A 19,634-nucleotide genomic window follows, 5' to 3' on the forward strand; every position below is an offset into this window, starting at 1 on the left:
TTGTAAGAAATGTGTAAAATTACAGAGAAGTCTGTGACCTCACTGCCCAGACTGTCCTGTAATTATAAAGAAAGTTTTTGTTAATTTCCTGGGAAATTTCCTATTTTTGTTTATTTTACCGTGGACACAGTAAAACTAGACATTTCTATGGTATCATTTAATTGCTTATCTGTTACTTCATCATTGTAGTATTAATGTGTGTGTCTTTATCAGGAGGATAAGCTGTAACATTTATGAAAATACAAAAAAAACAATTATTGCCGGGCCTTATATTTGACACTCCTCCCCTAAGCCACTGGTATTCGAGATTGAAGATAATCTCTAACTTTTCCCAGTAACACGTGAGAGCATGTCCGCCTTGTGGCTTGCCGTCTGCAACGCAAACTAAACCTTACCATGTACCTCAGTGCCCAGCGCACCCACCCTCCGCACAGCTGTGAGCAATGAGCATCCTGCCCCCTCCTCCCTCAGCATCAACCCCCCTGAATGCGTGCGTAAAAGGAAAGTTTACCGAAACCGGTTGGCTGGGCGGTGCGCGCGCACACCCTCTCTAGAGCCGGTGGATGAACTTCAGCTGGATAATGGATGAACGCATCAGACAGACAGCTAGCAAAATGCAGAGCGTACTATGAACTCCAGATGTCAATGTATTGGAAGTGAGCACCCGCCCACGACGAGTGAGTCACACTCTGAAGTAGCTGAATAAGTGAGCGACAGTGCGGACGGGGAGTTTCTGCGTGGGGTATTTAACTTCTTTCTGGTACTTAAAGCTCCTCCGTCCCGCGGTGTTTATGGAGAAGCGCAGCATCGAGCTCGAGCCGCCACACGGACTGACAGTTGCTGCGCGAGGCGCTGGTGTCAGGAATGGATAGCGCGCGGGATACCTGCGGACGCTCGTGCGCATCTTATTAAAGTTGCGACACTTCTTGATAGACGAGGCTGAAAACTTTTATTTGTCCTGAGCCAAAAGTCGGAGAGAAGAAAACGCGAAAAGGACACAAGCGTTTTTTGTGTTGTTGTTGTAAAGCTGTAATCTAACCTAAAACACACAGTGCACAGTGAAGCACTTTTACCGCCTTTAGGCTTCACGGGAAGCTTTGAAGTGGAGAAGATGAGTCAAGAGGTCCCGAGAAGATTTCAGATGCTGGTTGTGCTCTGGTCAATACTTCTTGTGAGTGTGGTGACAGGGTTACCTACCAGACGCGAGAATATTGCCCACAAAGTAAGTTCTCTTCTCCATTTTTTCCTTTTTCTTTTCCCTTTCTGTGTGTTGGCTTTTTTTGTGGCGTAGAGTTTAGCAACAAGTTAGAAAAAGCCATAGATCACACTTGCCACTGACAGGCAATTAGCTAATGCGTTGGAAGTTTTTGCTGATGGTTGTAAAATGTCTCCTGAGTCCTGTTCCTTTTATTACTACAATAGCTTATAAAATTGTACCAACATAATTTTAAAACTAGAGCACAATAAAATATCAGAAAGTTGGTGCTTAGCTTTAATTTCCCATTCAGCCTCTTGGTAATATAACTGCTTGGTGCAAATTATTTAAGTTATTCACTTTGTTTGCAACATTTAAAACTTATGTTGTGCATTTGTTTGTAATTTTGTTTGCTGAAATTTAAAAATCACAAACACCTTAATGAAATGTTCTCACCCTCTTTTTCCAGGCATTCTTTAATCAACTAAAGAATTTCCACATTAGAAATTTGTTGCCTTCTTTTGTTCCACTGCTCTCTCCATGTATAGTAAGGTTTGCCATCTCTGGGCATTCACTCTGCTAAATCCAAACTCTCTGCACACACGCACACACACACACACACACACACACTGTGCGGTGTGTCAAAGGGGAATGTTTGTGTTACACATGGACATATTTGGATATCAAAGTCTGCTTGTGTGTGTTTGTGTCAGGGTTCAGTTTTTGCCTTTGAACTCTCTCCTTCTTGTGTGGCCTCCCATGGATGCCCTATTGGGACTTTCTCTCTCTCATCATCTGCCTGATTGATGTCAAAGCAAAAAGACACAAGGAAGGACTCATTAGTGACAAGAAGAAAATAAAAATCTTACTGTGGCTGCTGTGACTGCTCATTTCATTCACCAAAAAGCCAAATGTTGGCGACTCTCTCTGCCTGTGACCCCCCTGCATGTGTGAGTGGTGGATGAAGAGGGGAGATTAGCAGAGGAAGACTGCGGGAGGAGGAGGACAAGCTCAGTATGGGTTAGGGTGCCCAGTAAGAAGATGCTTATGTAACCAGAGAAAGGGAAGCCTTAGGCATCTCTCACACTGGAGCTCAGGTCAAGTGTCATTCATCTGATTGTTTACGTTGGCTCTTTTTTGTGTTAATGTGGAATTTCCTGTTTTTGCCTTTACCCCCATGCCTCGGTGGAGAATAGAGGGAGGGGCGTTGTGTTGAAGTGGCCTCTTTTCCAGATACTGGGACCTGTTTGCCCTCTTCTGCTTTGTACCCCCACTATACATACCAACTTCCACTACCTCACCCTGATTCTACCAGGCATGCATTTGTTGTCCTCTTTCCATTTACACAAAGATGGTGATCAAAGAGAGTCCATAGTTTATTGTTCTTCTGTAATGGTTTGGAAACAGCCAAGTGCAGGACCCTTTGATATCTGCGGGTGCATAAATCAGGGCTGCCATACTGCATACCCCCCTCCCCCAAACCCCAACCGGATCTTGTCCCTACCCCTCTACTCTGGCTCACCCCATCCAGTCTCCGGACCTCCTCTCCCTAACCTAATAATAATGGATTGGATTTATATAGCGCTTTTCAAGGCACCCAAAGCGCTTTACAATACCACTATTCATTCACTCTCACATTCATACACTGGTGGAAGCAAGCTACCGTTTGTAGCCACAGCTGCCCTGGGGCAGACTGACAGAAGCAAGGCTGCCATATCGCGCCATCGGCCCCTCTGGCCAACACCAGTAGGCAAGTAGGGTAAAGTGTCTTGCCCAAGGACACAACGACTAGGACAGAGAGCCCAGGGATCGAACCGGCGACCTTCCGGTTACAGATGCAATTCCCAACCCCCTGAGCCACGGTCGCCCCAATAAATGCGTGTCAGCAGCAGCAGTAGCAGTGACAGTAGCCCAACATTCAGTCTTTCCGGGCACTTAAAAGCAGGACACTGCGGTTTGCCAAAAGGGTGTATTGTCAGGCTGTTTCAAGAAGAAAATCCAGTCCCCAGGCCAGAGCCGAGTACCCCCGGTGCATCATGCAGTGTCCCTGTTAAAACGCACTGCATGCCATCAGCCATGATGCCTTTGATCAGAGGAGCCCCACTACCAAGAGGAGGAGATCACGATCAGAGAGAATGAGGGGGAGGACGAAAGGAGGAGGAGAGTGATATACAGGGCGAAAGAATACAGGATCCAGATGTGTAACAGGACGAGATGAGGAGGGTGTGAAAGTATGCGGTCTCTTTCATGACTCTGGACTTGAGATTTTGTGTGTGTTTGGTTTGTGTAAGCCCGTTATGACCTGTATGGACTAAGGTCAGGTACGGGGATAAACGCAGCAACGTGGGGGTGAATTTTTACCAGTGAAATCTTATATCAGACATGAGATGTAATGTTGAAGATGGTGAATCATTAGATCTGTGTGGGGGGTGTTGCGTGTTGGGGGTACAGCAAGTTGGCGGTCTTCTTTGGCTGACTATGTATTGTAAAGTATAAAATGTTCAGTAAAAATCACATTAAATGTTCATCTAAAAATTCTAAAATCCAGTAAACATAACTGTTTTACATTAGTAATATAAATACAACTGTAATGTTACTCACCGCTACTTATATTCTTACAATTAATGTTAAAATTCTTGCTTAAAAAATGTGCACCATCGCTATTTTCAGTCAACTTTTGTTGTCATTTCTTGTAAGAAAAGTGGCAAATAGTGCAAAGAAAACACCTAAATGTTTCCAGAAAAAAGTATCTGTTTGTCACCACCAGCTTACACATATTTGAGGAGGGCTCACCTTTATCCATCATTTATCATCCCCGACAGGCACCGCCTCCTAACCAGCTTTATGTGTTCACATTCTTGGATTTGACTGACTACATAAGTTCTTTATGGGATGATCACAGGCGGTCCCTGAAAAGTCTGCCCTGTTCTCGAGGCCATAACCATAAATCATGAACTGACTGGTCATTCATTAAAGCGTTTCTTCTGCTCTTTAGCCCACCGACTGCCACTGTTGTGCTGAGCGTACCACAAACTGGCACAGGTCCAATCTGAAATTCTTGTCAAATCATATGTTTGGGCCAGTTAGCTCTTTCACAGGATGACAAAAACATGAACGAATGGCAGACAAGGGTTCATTAGGGGTTTTTGTTTTTTTCCTCTTTACCAGTGACTGTCATGAAACAGTCATGTGTCCTATTAGATTTAAAACAGACTAAGCAAAAAACAGCATCTCATTTTAGAGACTGCATTCTACATTTGGTACATGTTTCCGCAACTACCCACTATTATAATGTCACCTCTAATCACCATTAATCTCGGAGATCAGCGATTCTTCCTGCCGGCCTTCCTTCTTAGTAACTGTAAAACCTGAAAGGTCAAATTAAGCAGTGGCAGTAGCGGCGGCAGCACAGCAGGTTCAGACACACTCGCATCAGCCCAGGGGTCCCACGCCTCCCAGGCCCTCTCATTAAAGCTAAAAGTGGATCTCGCTCTGGCACAGGACCCTCTTTGTCCACGGCCTGGATGGCATGACTGTTGTGGGAAAAAAAAAAAAGAAAACGAACCGAAGGCTGGGTGATGACTTGGCTGGTTAGTGGATGCCCAGGGGCCTTTTGGAATTGCTTACCAAGCTGCAAAGCGGTGGATGGTGTAAAGGCTTTCTTCCTGAAAACTGAACACTAATTGTTTTTAGACCCTTCAGTAAGCCACTATTAATAATAGATCTTTCTTTCTGCAACCAGCCCTTAAGCAGCACACACTGGTGGTGTCTGCAAACTTTGTCACCTTGCAAGCAGAATCGCACCTTAAGAGTTTTTCTGTCAAGTGTTCTTTTGGTTAGTTTCTTAAATTATTCCAGTAGATAACTTGTGCTCACTGTAACCTGCATTTACCTGTTCTTTCCGTCAGGCTCATGGCCAGTCAATTCATAGTGGTGGTGTCCAGTTTGCCTCTGAGGCTTTGGAGCAGCAGAACCAGGTTCAGAGTCTGCTGCCTGAGCCCCACAGCCACCAGAGGAGGTGGTCTCACCGCTCCCTTGGTGTTCTTCCACAACCTGAGCCTGAGGAGGAGACCAAACCTTTTATACTGGATCTGAAGAACTTTCCAGACCTGGCCAAAGCTGACATTAACTCACAGAACCCCAACATACAGGTTAGTAGGGACAAGGGAGTCACGTGATATTACCTCTGTGTTATATGTCTAGAGGCTAAAAGGAAACCCTTTAATGTCTACAACAAACAGATGAAGACACAGATTTAGTCTTTTCTATGATCTCTGCAGGCACTTATCTTCTCCTGTTTGGTCAGAGTATTCAGAATGCGAGACATAGTTTTACCAATCTGCTGTACATCAATATAAGTACAGAGACATTTGATTTCCGAGGAGATTTTATGTAACATAGACCTACAAGACCTACCCTAGGCCGAGGATAACAGCAAGAATATACCCAGCTATACTGAAATGACCATAGTACTCGATCGTCAAGCTACTTTCTAACTATTCATTTTACAACAATTACAGAAACATAGCTTTTCTCTTTAGTCTCACTGCTGTCTGGTCTTTACATCAGCTGAAGTGGGCCCTTGGAAGTACTGTGAATCTGGGATGAGTCATATCGAGGTAATGAGAGGTAGTTATCCAGAATAAAGGTTCGCATTCTCTCCCTGAGAGGATCGTTTAGTTGACTGAGTGCTCATGCTTACGTCTGACTGGCTTACTTAGATCCGGAGAGCGGGTTTCCTGACTAAAATACCCTTCCAAGGATTTGACATGGTTGATTTCTTAAGAAGAGTTGTAAGTCAAGCACTAAAGCTGCAAAAAGTATATGCTGTACTTTTTCATAACCGCAAAGCAGATTTATTGTAGCGATATTGAACATTTCAGATGGATAATATTTGATTATCTTTCATTGACTCCAAATAATTCATTTAAGCGTTGTTCATGCTGTGATATCAGTGACACTCTCTTATTTTACTCAGGTGACCATTGAAGTAGTCGATGATCCTCAAATGGAAGTGGAGATGGACCTTGCCAAGGAAAAAGATTGGCTACCTTCCTCTTCCTCCTCCCCCTCATCCACAGTAGATTTGCTCGGAGGCAAGAAGCTTTTCTGGCCCCTGTTTTGGAGTTACACCGATTCCAGCGAGGACAGCAACAGCCGGTCGGGCATGGAGGAAACTGGCGAAGAAGAGGAGGAGGAAGATTACTCTTTGGATTACGGTAGTGAGGAGCCCTTACCCAGCGGAGTAGGCGGGGACTGGGATACTCACTGGAACGAAGGCTGGGATCCAATACAGAGTTACTATGGTAGGTTTTGCAAAGTGGTGCACTCTCTGTGTGTAACTAAGGCCGTATAAACACAACTGTTTCTGTTTCCCAAAGGAAAAAAAGGCTTAAAAATGAACCTTTGGACACTAAATAGCTCAGTAAATCATATTGAAAGCGATGAAGATGGTCCTGAAGTAGAGCTGGAGAAAGAAGTGTAGCTTAGAAAGACTGCATGTTAACTGTAGTCACAGAGATCCAAACAATGCTAGCAAGTGAGGCTGCATGAGCACTTGAATATGAGGACATTGTGGGTTATGGGTACTTTGAAGTTGACACTGGTTGTGCTGGTCGCAGAGGCCTGCCTTTTGAAGATGGGTCTGATGCTTTTGCTAATGGCAGCGTGAGGCCGGCACTGTTCCCTGGGACAAAACAGCCCTCTGCTTGTAGACAATTAGAGGGCAGATTGGGAACAGAGAATGACAGCGGCCATTTGTCCGGCCCTTTCATCTTTCCCTGGGACCCCTCGGGCCCCCCTCAGACCCTGATGGTCCTCAGTACCCTCGGCGGCTTGGCCTTTTGAGCGAGTTCAAGAATTTCGGGGTGCTTTAAAGGATCCACATAACTAGTGTTGTGTCTCAGCTTGCACAGACAATTTGTTCAGTTGTAAAAATAGTAAATAGTGCGAGATGAGAAGAGGTCAGATTTGTACAGTGAATGAAAAGCAAATTAATTCAGTGCACAGCCATAGACTCACCACAGCATGAAAGTTTTAGTCGTCAAAGGTTTTCCCATAGATACAAATTTGTGCACAATTAATCTATTTGTGTTTTTGAACAGTTATGAAGGTTGACGCTGCACAAAACTCCTCTGTTTTATTGTAATGCAGTAACAGGTGCTTAAAACTAGGTTTTACTGTAACGCTTTTCCTCTGTCCTTTATATCGGTATATAGGCTCCATCTGTTTAACTGTTGTGCGTATAGACGAGCGAGCAAAGGCAACAATGCCTATAAAGTGGTCACATCTAAAGGCTTGGTGAACATAAATCAAGGATGTCTGCCTTAGCTTCTTCTATAATTAAGACTCTCCTGAGACCTCATTCCTGTATGGCCACATGGCGAGTTGGCAGCGCCCACGAAGTAAAATTGGGTGCTCGCTACACCCAAGCTGGTATTTCTGCACCCACCTCGCCTTTAATCAAGAATGACTTGTTTTCAGTGTTATTAACACCACAAGGAAGCATGGCGCGGAGGCGGACAGCCACAGCACAGCTTTTCTCTCTTTAATTTTACTGAAGCCTTCTTAAAAAGAACACGGGTTTGCATGGGAAAGGTTAGACCAGGAGAAAATTGGGCTGAGGCAGTCAGGAAAGTTTGAAAGCTCATTTTGGATTAGCCTGTCGAAGTGCGTGTTTAGTTCATAGCAACACAAAACGGTGTTATTGTATTTTGCCGGTTCTTCCTCTTGTGCTTGTAATTATTTATCAACACTTCGAAGCTGCTTCCAATTAGCTCCACCTATTACAAAAGGAAGGTGCAGAGCTGCTATTCTAATCTTCTCATCACCTCTCGTAATCTCTACGACACTTTTCCCATTGTGTAAATTCTCTTGTGCTTTAATCTTAATAGGCTTTTTCTTGTTTGTGTGGAATAGGTTTTGATCAGTAGGAAATGAGTTCACAGAAAATGCTTACATTTTCAGTCTCTGATGCTCTGATGAAAGCCACAAGGCTGAAACACGTTTGCATGTTTGTGTGCGTAAGAGCAAATAAATGTCTGAAGTTAAAATCTGTTAAGCACTACTTGTGTACCTTTGGGTTCCTGACACTGATGTTTACATTTTCTCTTCCACAGAGAAAGACATAGATGATTGGACACCCTGGTCTCCCTGTTCAGTGACATGTGGACATGGTGAGAGGAAGAGGACCAAGTCCTGTGGGTACTCCTGTACTCTGACAGAAGCTTCTAAATGTGACCTGGAGCCCTGCCCGGGTAATATTTTACTTCCAAGCATATTTTACTTTAACACGTGCATTAAATGATTCAGATTTTTATTCTGATTTGCAGGGCTTTTTTTTTTCACTAATCGGCTAATCTATCCCTCTCTATGTAGGTGATGTCAACACTGTGGTAGAGCCTTTCCCTTTCGAAATGGAAAATGGCACAGAGCCTTTTGGAACAGGTGAGTGTTTATTCGGGAAGTTTTCCATAACCGTAAAAAAGGTTTCTCAATCAGATATATACTGGAACTGGATCTAGATTAGGCTTACTCAGTAGTGTAAAGCAGATGTATACAGATGCAAGTATAGGATTCAGACTTGACTCCATGGTGTCTGTTCATCTGTTCATGCTCTCAGCAGTGGCAGAGATTAATGCAGTGTTGCTGTCTTCTTTCCAACAGATGTAGACAGCTGTGAGAAATGGCTCAATTGTAAGAGCGAGTTCCTGCAGAGGTACCTCCATCAGGTTTTGTCTGAGCTGCCCAACTGCCCCTGCTCCTACCCTTTCGAAGCCGCGTACACTGTGGTCAGTGTCTATGATGACGCTCACGGACGGCCGTTCCGCTGGCACGATGCCAGCGGCTCCAAGGAGCGCCTGGACATCTACAAGCCTTCAGCGCGCAGCTGCATCCGCTCGGCACTGTCCAGTGACTCGACTACCCTTGCGGCACAGCACTGTTGTTACGACGACCGCGGGAGGCTGATCACACGAGGAAAAGGCGCAGGCACGCCGAACCTGATTAGCACCGAGTTTTCGCCCGAGCTGCACTTCAAAGTGGATGTGCTGCCTTGGATTCTGTGCAAGGGAGACTGGAGTCGCTTCCATGCGGTGCGACCACCCAACAATGGACTGAGTTGCCCAGAAAACCCCCACGAGGACGTGTTCATGAATGAACTCGAAGAGGCCAGGGAGTACTGAAGGACCACAGCCAAAACTACCACTTCACTCAGAGAGTCAGAGGGCCCAATCCTAATTTGAGGGGAGGTAGCCTACCTTAAAAGTCATGAAATATTACATCAAAGCCACCTATAAATAATTAAATAGACATGACTTGAAGGAAATTTACAGGTTAGGAGTTTTGCGGAGGTTTAGGAATATTGGTGAAGTCTGGTTTCCTCAAGTTAGGATTTGGCACATTATCCTTATATCGGCCTCAACCAAGCTGAACTAAAACAAAAAATACATTGTTGTCTCATCACTTGCCAACCTGTTACACATCTGGCATGACACCAAGCTCTTTCTCTTTATATCCAGTACTCTCTCCTGGGTGTGTGTAAGCATGATGTCTGCCTACTGGCTTTTTTGATGCTATCTTTGAGCGCTTGTGATTGACAACACCAACATTAAGGAAACATCCTGATCATGCTTATTGTAGATTTTACATGAGGAAATATAATGAATATGAGCTTGATTGATTGATGGAACAAGCACATGGCTTGGACAGTCCAGGTGATAACTAACTATGCTGCTACAGTATAAAATCCTTCAGGTTTTACAAAGGCATTATAAAGTGGAACAAGACATTAGTTTCACAGGACACATTCATTCAGCCAGTCCTCTGAGTTACTTAACTGAAGTAGGAGGTTATTGAGAAATTTGAGGTCTCAGCCAGACAACTAAGCTAAAAGGATTTGGAACATTCATTTGCAAGTGCTTAGTTTGCTAGAGAGAATGATGCTATTAGTCTTCAGGTAGAGACTATAAAAGAACAGAACATTTGATTTCAAATGCTATTTCACACCGATTGATTTCAAGTGTTTCCACACATTTTCTTTCATTGCCAGGAAGTATATGTGATCTGGGTGCCAAAGAGCTAAAACAGAAGTCTGACTGTTGGTGCCTGTGTAAATCCCACCTCCGTATCTCCACGCAATGTGGGGAAAACATTACGTTCTTTTAGATTGTGTCTCTGCTATCTTCTCAGGGGGGGACTAGCTGACCATCACAACAAATTTGCTCATTTACCTCGACAGCGGAGCACTATTGGATCTTGTACAGTCTTGTGGGTAAAGATTAGTAGAGGAGTGTTGGGTGTGTAATCAATAATTGCTGAACAGATGATGCTTTAGTGCAGTTGGAGTCCTTTGATCCCTGTTGATGAATTGTGTGGTTTGTTGTTTAAGGTCTTTGAGTTTATGTACAGTGCTTGATTGGATAGAAAGGACATCGCTTCTCAAATAAACATCCCTGAGAGGTCATTCAGGTAGCGACCCATAAACAGGCTGACGCAGGATACTGGTAATAGTCTCTTACCGTTATATGGTGTGTGTTCAAGTGTGTGGCTTAAGAGTGTTAAGTGTGGCTCGTGAGATTGATCAAGCGACTGTTTAACCGCTCTCAGAATATATTTTGGCTTTGTAGCTACAGAGGTTTTTAAACACTGCACATCACTTAAACAATCCTCACTCCTATAACAGCCTATCAAATGACCTCGTGTGCCACTTGTCCTTTCTATCCAGTCTAATTCTATGGATGTCTGCTCCAAACCTTTATCTTTTCAGGAAGTCTGCATCCAGATGCATTTTTGCAATCATGCATTTGCATTTTGGTATCACCAATTCTAAAGAAAAGGCACTTTACTTTTGCCATTTGTTGATGAGAGTGTTATTGTGAAGGGAAACTCGCCAGAAATGCTGCATTGTTATATGAAGGTGCATATATACGTATAACTGTTCTGTTGAGAAAAGCATGACCTTTTTGTGACTTCTGAATCTAGTATTACATATATGGTGTTGTACAGTATTTATTTGTCTGTTCTTGTTTTTTAAGTTTGCTGAAGCTTTGAAATGACTCTACTCTCATCATGGTGCACTAGTAAGACTGAATAATGAAGGCACCCATTAACTAAAGGGAAACCTCCTGCCTCATATCACTACATGAAACAACAACAGGTGTCTGTGTTTTATTCTGTTCTACTGCAGTACTCTATAAATATGTTGCAATTATACTGAAGAAATATATATATAAAGACCTTGCATTCATCATCTGACTCTTGTGGTGTTTCTTTTTCCACTCTTTAGGTACTGTGTAGTAGAGCCAAGCTGAATGCTTTAAAAACATGAGCAGCCTGAGACTGCACGCCTCCGCCAAGGCTGAAATTTCCCTCAACAACATGCATGAATTGAATCCCTGTATCCAGACAGTCATGTGGATCTGGATCAGCTTGTGATATAGCAATATAAAGAGGATGTCTGTCACTTCTAGTCATTTCTATTCCATATGCATTTGGAAAGAAATGATTCTGAATGTGCAGTTTTTTCCTATCTAGCAATGGTAAACAATCCTTTAAAAAATTCCTGGATGCTAATCCAGATCCGTACTGACACTTCTAGGGGCGCCAAGGCCTACGAGGGGGACTTGAACCCAACAAACTGAATGTGAGGAGAACAGTATGTAAGAGTTCAACAATATGTTACTAATGCCTGGAGTGGATACAGTTTTATATCTAAAATTAAGAAAAAGAAAAAAAAAACTACCGGTATGTAGGTTACAGGCTTAGTCCAAAACATGTGAAGGATACACTCACCCAACAACTTTATTAGGTACACCTTGCTGGTAGTGGACCCCCTTTTCCCTTCAGATCTACCTTCATTCTTTGCGACAAAGACGCAACAACGTCCTTGACACATTCCTCAAAGACTTTGGTCTATAGTGCCATAACAGCATCGCAGAGGTGCTGCAGATTTGAAATCTACAGCCAAGAATCCCCCCCACACACACACACATTACACCACCACTGGAGAGGCAAGATCGATCCATGCTTAAATTCTGATGCTACCATCTGAATATCTCAGCAGAAAATCAAGACTCATCACACTATTCTTCCAGTCATTTATTGCCCAATTTTGGTGAGCCTATGTGAGCTCAGTTTCTCATTCTTAGTTCAGGGAAGACACTTGGTGTGGTCCAATCTGCTCCAAGGTTCGACACGTTGTGTGTTCAGACATGCTCTTCTGCATACCTTGGTAGCAGAGGTTCCCAAAGTGTGGGAGGGGGGCGTGGTATGAAAAGAAAAGAAAAAAAAAAAAGAGCGCTCGGACACTGCTAGCATAATGGACAGGTTTTTGACGTCACACACAAACGCAAAGCAGGAGATGAAGCATCGCCAAATATGTTTCCAAACCAACTTCCTTCCAAGCCAAAGACTAGAAAATATGGTGAAGCATATCTTCCCTTTGGCTTCACCTGCACGGGTGCGAACATTTTTCTTGTAATACAAAGGGGGGCCTAGCAAAAAAAGTTTGGGAACCACAGCCTTGGTAGTAACATTTGGTCATTTGACTTACTGTTACCTTCTGTCCTCCTGTGACCTCTGGCATCAACAAGACATTTTCACCCAGAAAACTGATGCCCACTGGATATTTTGGAGGGGACCATTGTGTGGAAACCCTAGAGATGATTGTGTGGAGAAATCACTGCATATCAACAGTTTGTGAAACAGACCAACCCACTTGTCACCAGCAACCATGTCAGTTGAATCATTTTTCTTTCCCACTCTGATGCTGAGTTTTAACTTCAGCAGGTCACCTTGACCTAAATGCATCGAGTTGCTGCAACGTGACTGGCTCATAAGATATCTGCATTCCCCAGCAGTTAAACAGATATAGATAATGAATTGGGCAGCGACTGGGCACTATATTTGATTTGGACCCAATTTCCCCAACTCCGTCACCAAGTACATACTGAGTGAGGCACCTTGCTAGCATGTTAGCAAAGAGTCACTGCTTGCACCATCACAGTCCAACATTTCATCAGCCTACTCTGTTGATTGTGTTTGCTTCTTCTCAGTGTAACAGTGGTCTGCCTCAAGACTTGACTTCACGTCTACAAGTCAAAAGTCATACTAACATTTTCTCTAAGACTTCCAAACAATCAGCCACAGCTTCATTGAGCCACGCATGGGTCACGATTTACAAACATGTTATAGCTGTCCTAGTTGTGATTCACGAGGGTGAGGCATAATTCACGAATCTAATTTATCAATTGTGGTTTGGGCCCAAAGTTGAAAGACTTTACAAGACAGAGAGAGAAAGAGCTTGATGGTGGTTTTTGGCTAGAAAATCCTTTAAACTGATGTTCCAGAAAGTGGGTAAATAGTGTGGTACTTATATAGCACTTTTCCGCTTTATTTGAGCACACAGAGCATTTTCTTACTAGAAAAGTTCACCATTTACACTCAATCAAATGCATCTGGGGGCATCTCGTATATCATGCCCAAGGATTCTTCACCTTGCAGACAGGAGGAGCTGGCATTCGAACCTTCAACTGTTCAACTAGTGGACAACCTGCTCAAACTCCTGAGCCACAGCCTCCTGAAGTTGGATGTCAGCAAAAGACATCAGACTGTGGAGAGGCTCTACTCAACCACACTAAGTGCATACAATGAGCTAGTTTTCTGATTAACCAATTAGAAAAATATACCTGCTTAAACACATGAATTTAACCTCTTAAGCCATTGCATGCCTTAGCTGACAGCCGCCATCAATGTCAGCCATCTCTGCTGTGGCCTAGGTTGACCTACTCGTACCATAACATTGTCTGAGGCTATACTCTTTCCAGAGGATTAAATAACATTGAGATTAAAAGTTTAAAGGTCAGGCTAATGCAAATCCATAGGCTTAGGCAAGCCAAATACTCCTTTCAGATCCCCTAATTCCTGTAGGTCATGTTGGCTAACCTTCATTTACTGCCCACATTCACCCAAGAAACAAAAGAATATTGGTTTAAAAGTGGGCCCCCATTGCAGAAAGATTTACTGTCATGTCTACATGCTTTAGAAAAACATATAAAAATCAGTCTCCATCTCCATGGAGAGTATCTACTTAGAGTTTGGTAGATCTACTATGGTCGTCCAGTGATTCCTAAGTTGACTACAGATGAGTGCTGTGTGGAGGGAAGCCAGACACATGTTGACCACATTGCTCCCACAGAATAACAGATAAATAACCGCAGATGTGTAGACAGAGGAGAAAGCAGGGAGAGGGAAACAGAGAGGGAAAGGGAACATAAAAGGGAGGGGAGGTTTCAAAGCTTTGTAGCTGAAAGATGTTGTCTGGAATATTGAATGAAGCAGGAGTTTTTTCTGGGCAGATGCGTTTAAAACTGGGTGAATACACTTCACAGCTTATGGAGAGCATGTGGATCATGTCACAGAGGGAGTGTGCTGTGGTTGCACAGAAGTTCAAGCTGACAAAAATCATTGTTTTTCAAATTAGGGCGATTGATTTTACGCACGAAATGTGAGAAGACCGGACCGGCGTGGAGGATTCTGGATACGCTCTTTGCCGTGCACTCTAATTTTAGGCCGTGAACGTGTGTGTGTGTTATGTGATTCATTCCTTTAGTTATAGCGCTGGTGGCCCAGGCCTGGTGCCAGCCCTCGGTGGTTACAGATCTGTTTACTTTTGCAGGCTGGCAGGAACATGAGATTTCCTCTGGGTGTGCTGCGGCTGGTCGACCTGCAAACAGCACGGTCCTTCAAGTGCCTCGCTGCTCCTGTTACAGGCAGCCTCATCCCCAGCTCTCCCGCCGATCGCTTGTGACGTGGGTAACTCCACACAAACAAACATATATTCACCGAGACAGAAAAGGGTTCAGTAAGGTCGAGTAAAGCGGTCGTTACGGACGTGCTCACAAACCTAATTAAACGCTAATTCACATATGCATGTCTGCACACACGAACAGATCCATACACATGCCTCAGCAGCTCTACCTATGCGACTTGGAGAATACCAAAGGATCAGTGGAACTGATGGATTATCTGCAGGCCTGAATTATCCCATTCCTTGACCAGCTTGACACAGAGGAAGGCCTTGTTCTCAGGTGGTCAACAAAACTAATCTGAAAATGGAGCCTCTATCCCAGGGAGAGTCTGAAAAAAGAGGAGCTGTGGGATACAAGTGGCACTTCACACAATTTGTACTTCCACTCTTACAGACTGAAAACCCTGCAAATATAAAACTACTTAAGCACAAATGTACTTGAAGCTAAATGCTAACACCAGCAGGCCGAATTAATGGCAATTGCATGTTGTCAACAGTGACTGGTTGACTCATTTGCCAGCTTCATTTTGCATGTTGGAACACCATATTCAAAAAATCATAAAATCCAAAGAATTGGCATTTATAATAAAGCCTTTTTAAAATGTATAAATGTTAATAATCGCTGCATGTGTGATGATGCTTGTGAAAGGTTTTGTTGAGGTTAGCCCATCCGTTAAGGACGAGGATACACTACGATTGTTACAGTGAAATGGGAAGGCGGAGCGTGCTAGCTAGCTTGATTTGCAGACTACAAAAATACTAGATGTCAAGAAAACTTTCTAGATGCAAGAATAACCACAGAAAACTAAGGAGTCACCAGTTTGCAGACAGAGTGACTCACAGTGACTCGGAAAGTGACATTCTTTGTCAAGAATGTTGTTGGTGAAATTACCCATAGGTATGCTTACAGTATGACAAATATGCCTTTCAAAGTTGTTGTATTTGCCATTTTAACCATACACAGCATTAGAGAGGGATTTAGTTACCATGGCATCACCAGTTGGTTCTCAGGTCACATTTTGATGAGGTGACACCAATGACATGTGAAGCTACAAGTTCACTGGCGTGTTGTTCCTCATCTCTGATGCCTAGAATACCCCAATTTTACAAAATAAACTTCATGTTTTGTGCAGTATGACCCAAAATGAGGGCATGAACTCCTCAGTAAAGTGGTTACAGATGTCTTTGCAGAGGGCTGTTTGCCTGTAGATACTATAGGACTGTAGGTCTTTTTGCAACCACCCCTGGTGGCCTGTAAAAAGAATGGTTTAAGTCACTTTCATGCTGGCTTCACGTGTCAGACCCAGAAGCTAAGTCTGTGTTTTATGTGAATTAATTTAATATGAAAGGCAACAGGACAAGAGGCCTCAAGTGGCCGCTAAAGCAAATGCAGTTTTCAGCATTGGTTTGGCTTGATAACAATATCGTGGTGATTGGGGAAAAATAATTAGGTGATCCTCTAGGCATAATATAATCCTGTCACAAGTTAAATTGCAATCAATACGTACGATTTTAAAAGGTATCTGCACGACAGTTTTTCAAAGAGATGAACCTAAATACGCCCGGTCAAATTTTCACAAGGACATATCCAGTTATTACTGATGTATTTCAGCTGAAAACAAACAACCCTCGCTGTCACATTCCAGCTTAAGAGATTAAAAAAACTGGGTTCGGCATGCATTTACATGAACAATCTCAAGTTTGGGATACTTGTCCTTCCCTCTTTAGTATTTTCATGCTTTTCATCTCTCTCGCAAACCAAGGACTGATAACATTTTCAAGTAAGAATAATATTCGGCATGATAATCCCAACACTGGACATCAATATCCTCAGAGCAGTCTGAATAGCTGACATTCTTTGGATGAACCAGACTCTACAAACTTTTGTTTGTTTACTCATGTCCAGTGGGAGTCTTAATTTTCTCTCTGTTGATAATATAATCAAAAGAACAGCCAACACAATACCTTTGGACATGAGAGGGGCCTGCAGATCCAGTAGGGCTGAGGCGGCAGCCAGCCAGCCATAACAACATCAAACGGCCCCCAGCCTCCAGCGTTTACACAGAGCCAAGATCCTGGACCAAAATATGATTGCTTGTTCTTTTTAAGATAAGAATGCAGACAAGCTTGAAGGTTATTGCGAACAATATGCACAGGTATGAAGCGGCCGTAGCAGTAAAAGTGGCTGGATCGTGTCAAACAAATAGAAAGAAAGTGGTATTTAAGGTCAGATGAGGATTATTGGATTCCTTAGATCAGAATTGCGATCTTGTCTTGCAGGAAATGTTGGAAACAAAAAACAGACGGCATTCTCGTTTAAATGTTTGATTAAAAAAAAAGTGTGTTTTAAAGTAGAAACCATTACAGTGTTTTCTAGCCAGTCTATGTATGTCGTACTTTAGTTCTCTAAAGAAAAAGGCCAGAAAGAATGGTGGGAATTATTTTGGAAGCTGTCATTGAGCACCATCTGCTGGTCATCATTTGTAAGTACACAGGCCTTATTAATTCAGCCTGAACTGCAGCAGTCCTGGATATAACGCTTTGTTTGTAGCCTAATAAATGACCTAATATTTGAAAGAATAAAGAGAATTTTTTAAAAGCTATTTATGTTTTATTTAATTATTATTTTATTATTTATAAAATAATAATAATAATATTTTCTATTATTATTTTATTATTTATTTTCATCATTTTAGGACTTTGTTTGGTATTTATGAAATCGAGCCATGTGAATAAGAACGGTTTAGAGTTCTCCAAAATCCAAGTAAATCCTTCCATAGGAAGGAACCTCCAGGTTAGACTGTAGTAATTCTCTTTACTTTGGTCTCCGAGCCGTCGCTCTTCATAGGCTACAGCTTGTTCCGAATGCTGCGGCTCACCTTCTTACTGGAGCTAGAAAATTAGATTCTATCACTCCAGCTCTTGTTGATTCACATTGGTTAAATATCGCATTGAGTTTAAGATTTTGCTAGTCACTTTTAAAATTCTGAATAATATTGCGCCCAGTTATCTCACTGATCTCCTCAATCTGTACTCTCCTTGCCGAGCGTTAAGATCATCAGGTCAATTACTCCTGGCCCAACCTAAGTTTAGGCTGAAGACCAGACGCGATCATGCCTTTGCTTCAGCTGCACCTAACCTTTGGATGTTCGATACCTATTTTACTTAACTCTTCTGGTCTATTAGTGCCTCCTTTCCGTCTGTGCTGGTGCTAGTGCCCAATCTGTACTTTCTTAATTGATTTATGTTGATTTTCTGTATTATTGTGAAGCACTTTGGTGTGCCTTTGTGTTTTTAAATGTGCTATATAATAAAACTGTATTGTATTGTATAGGAATTAAGAGGGTAAATATCAGCCATGTGGTGCCAATTAAATGCACCCGTATAAAAGTAGAGGTTTTGCTGGACTGGAGCACTCAGGTGTGTTAACAAAATGACAAAATCTTCAGACTGTGCAATTCTCAGAGAAGGAAAGAAAGAACGCCATAAGGTGCCATAGCTTAGGTTTTTAAGTTGCATCTGAACAAACAACAAGACTTGAAAAAAAAATATACAAATGAGCAGAGGCGGAGCCAGACATTTGAAACACCCGGGGCTTAGCCCAAAGGGTAGTATGCATGTGGGATTTTTCTTTTTTTTTTTTCTTTTTTTTTTTTGGGGGGGGGGGGGGGGGGGGGGGGGCGGGGTGTAGAAATGACTGAAAGATTAATAGGCTCTGTTTTGAGTTTTGTTCAAAAAAGAATGACTTCATATAGGGAAAAATATATATCACATGTGCAGGACACCTTAAACTAGTTTTTTAATTAAGCAGCGAGGCAGAACAAGGTCAGGGCTGTATCAAGACACAGGGACTAAACCCCAATTCAACCAGACCCAGAACTGATCCAGAATTAAAACAGGACTACAACAGTTCAAAAGCAGGACTACTGAGGACTTAACCAAGACATAACCACAATCAGAACTAGATGATAGTAGCACTAAAAATCATCATAGACCTGCACTACACTTGTTTTTTAATTCTACCAAAGTCCACTATTTAGATTGAGAAAAGTTTATATAATTATTTAGCCTTGTTGTGCAAACAAGCCTGCAGAACTTAATAAATACAGAATTTGAAAAATAACAAACCTAAAAAGAAACACTAGGTACGAGATACATGAGTACCTATGATACGGTGATACTTTTGGTAAACAACCATTTGACTAACATGTGTGTCTCACCTGCTCTTGTTCCACCTCTGTTCTGTCCTCGTTCTCCTCTCTCTCCCTCTTTGTGCTGACAATCATCAAATATACAGTTGAAACCAGATATTTACTCTTCATATAAAAACACTTTTTTAATTGTAACATCAAATCAGACAAAATGTTTATTTTTTTAGATTGATAAATATAAAAACATATTTGTTAACTTTAAGAGTAAAGAGAGAAACTATCTGTATTTCTTAATAGCAAATGGCACCAAATTGTATTCAAACTTGAGCCACACTTATGGAGCTCCACAGTTCTTTTCCTGGTGTTTTGGTTGATATCTCTTGATGTTCCCATGTCACAGAAACAGGCTCTGTGTTTTGCCTTATATGCATCCACAGCTGTGCCACCAACTTACTCACATGGACTCTACTAACCTATCAGA

General features: G+C 42.5%; 1 protein-coding gene across 1 annotated transcript; it reads left to right on the plus strand.

Annotated features, from left to right (window-relative positions):
* Window positions 1–458: 458 nt before the first annotated feature.
* On the plus strand, window positions 459–11,248 carry ism2b (isthmin 2b). Its single transcript, XM_080882126.1, has 6 exons — window positions 459–1,222; window positions 5,104–5,346; window positions 6,174–6,501; window positions 8,314–8,451; window positions 8,573–8,641; window positions 8,861–11,248. Exons 1-6 carry the CDS (start codon window positions 1,112–1,114, stop codon window positions 9,376–9,378), a joined length of 1,407 nt encoding a protein of 468 aa, XP_080738252.1. The 5' UTR covers window positions 459–1,111; the 3' UTR covers window positions 9,379–11,248.
* The last annotated feature ends 8,386 nt before the right edge of the window (window positions 11,249–19,634 follow it).

Source organism: Rhamphochromis sp. 'chilingali' (assembly GCF_963969265.1).
Source record: "Rhamphochromis sp. 'chilingali' genome assembly, chromosome: 5".
Classification (NCBI taxonomy): domain Eukaryota; kingdom Metazoa; phylum Chordata; class Actinopteri; order Cichliformes; family Cichlidae; genus Rhamphochromis; species Rhamphochromis sp. 'chilingali'.

Bases quoted from the DNA above. Each gene is read 5' to 3' on its own strand.
- ism2b (XM_080882126.1), top strand. From the start codon at position 1,112: ATGAGTCAAGAGGTCCCGAGAAGATTTCAGATGCTGGTTGTGCTCTGG. The intron at 1,223-5,103 runs GTAAGTTCTCTT...TCTTTCCGTCAG, and splicing joins GCGAGAATATTGCCCACAAA to GCTCATGGCCAGTCAATTCA. The intron at 8,452-8,572 runs GTAATATTTTAC...CTCTCTATGTAG, and splicing joins TGACCTGGAGCCCTGCCCGG to GTGATGTCAACACTGTGGTA.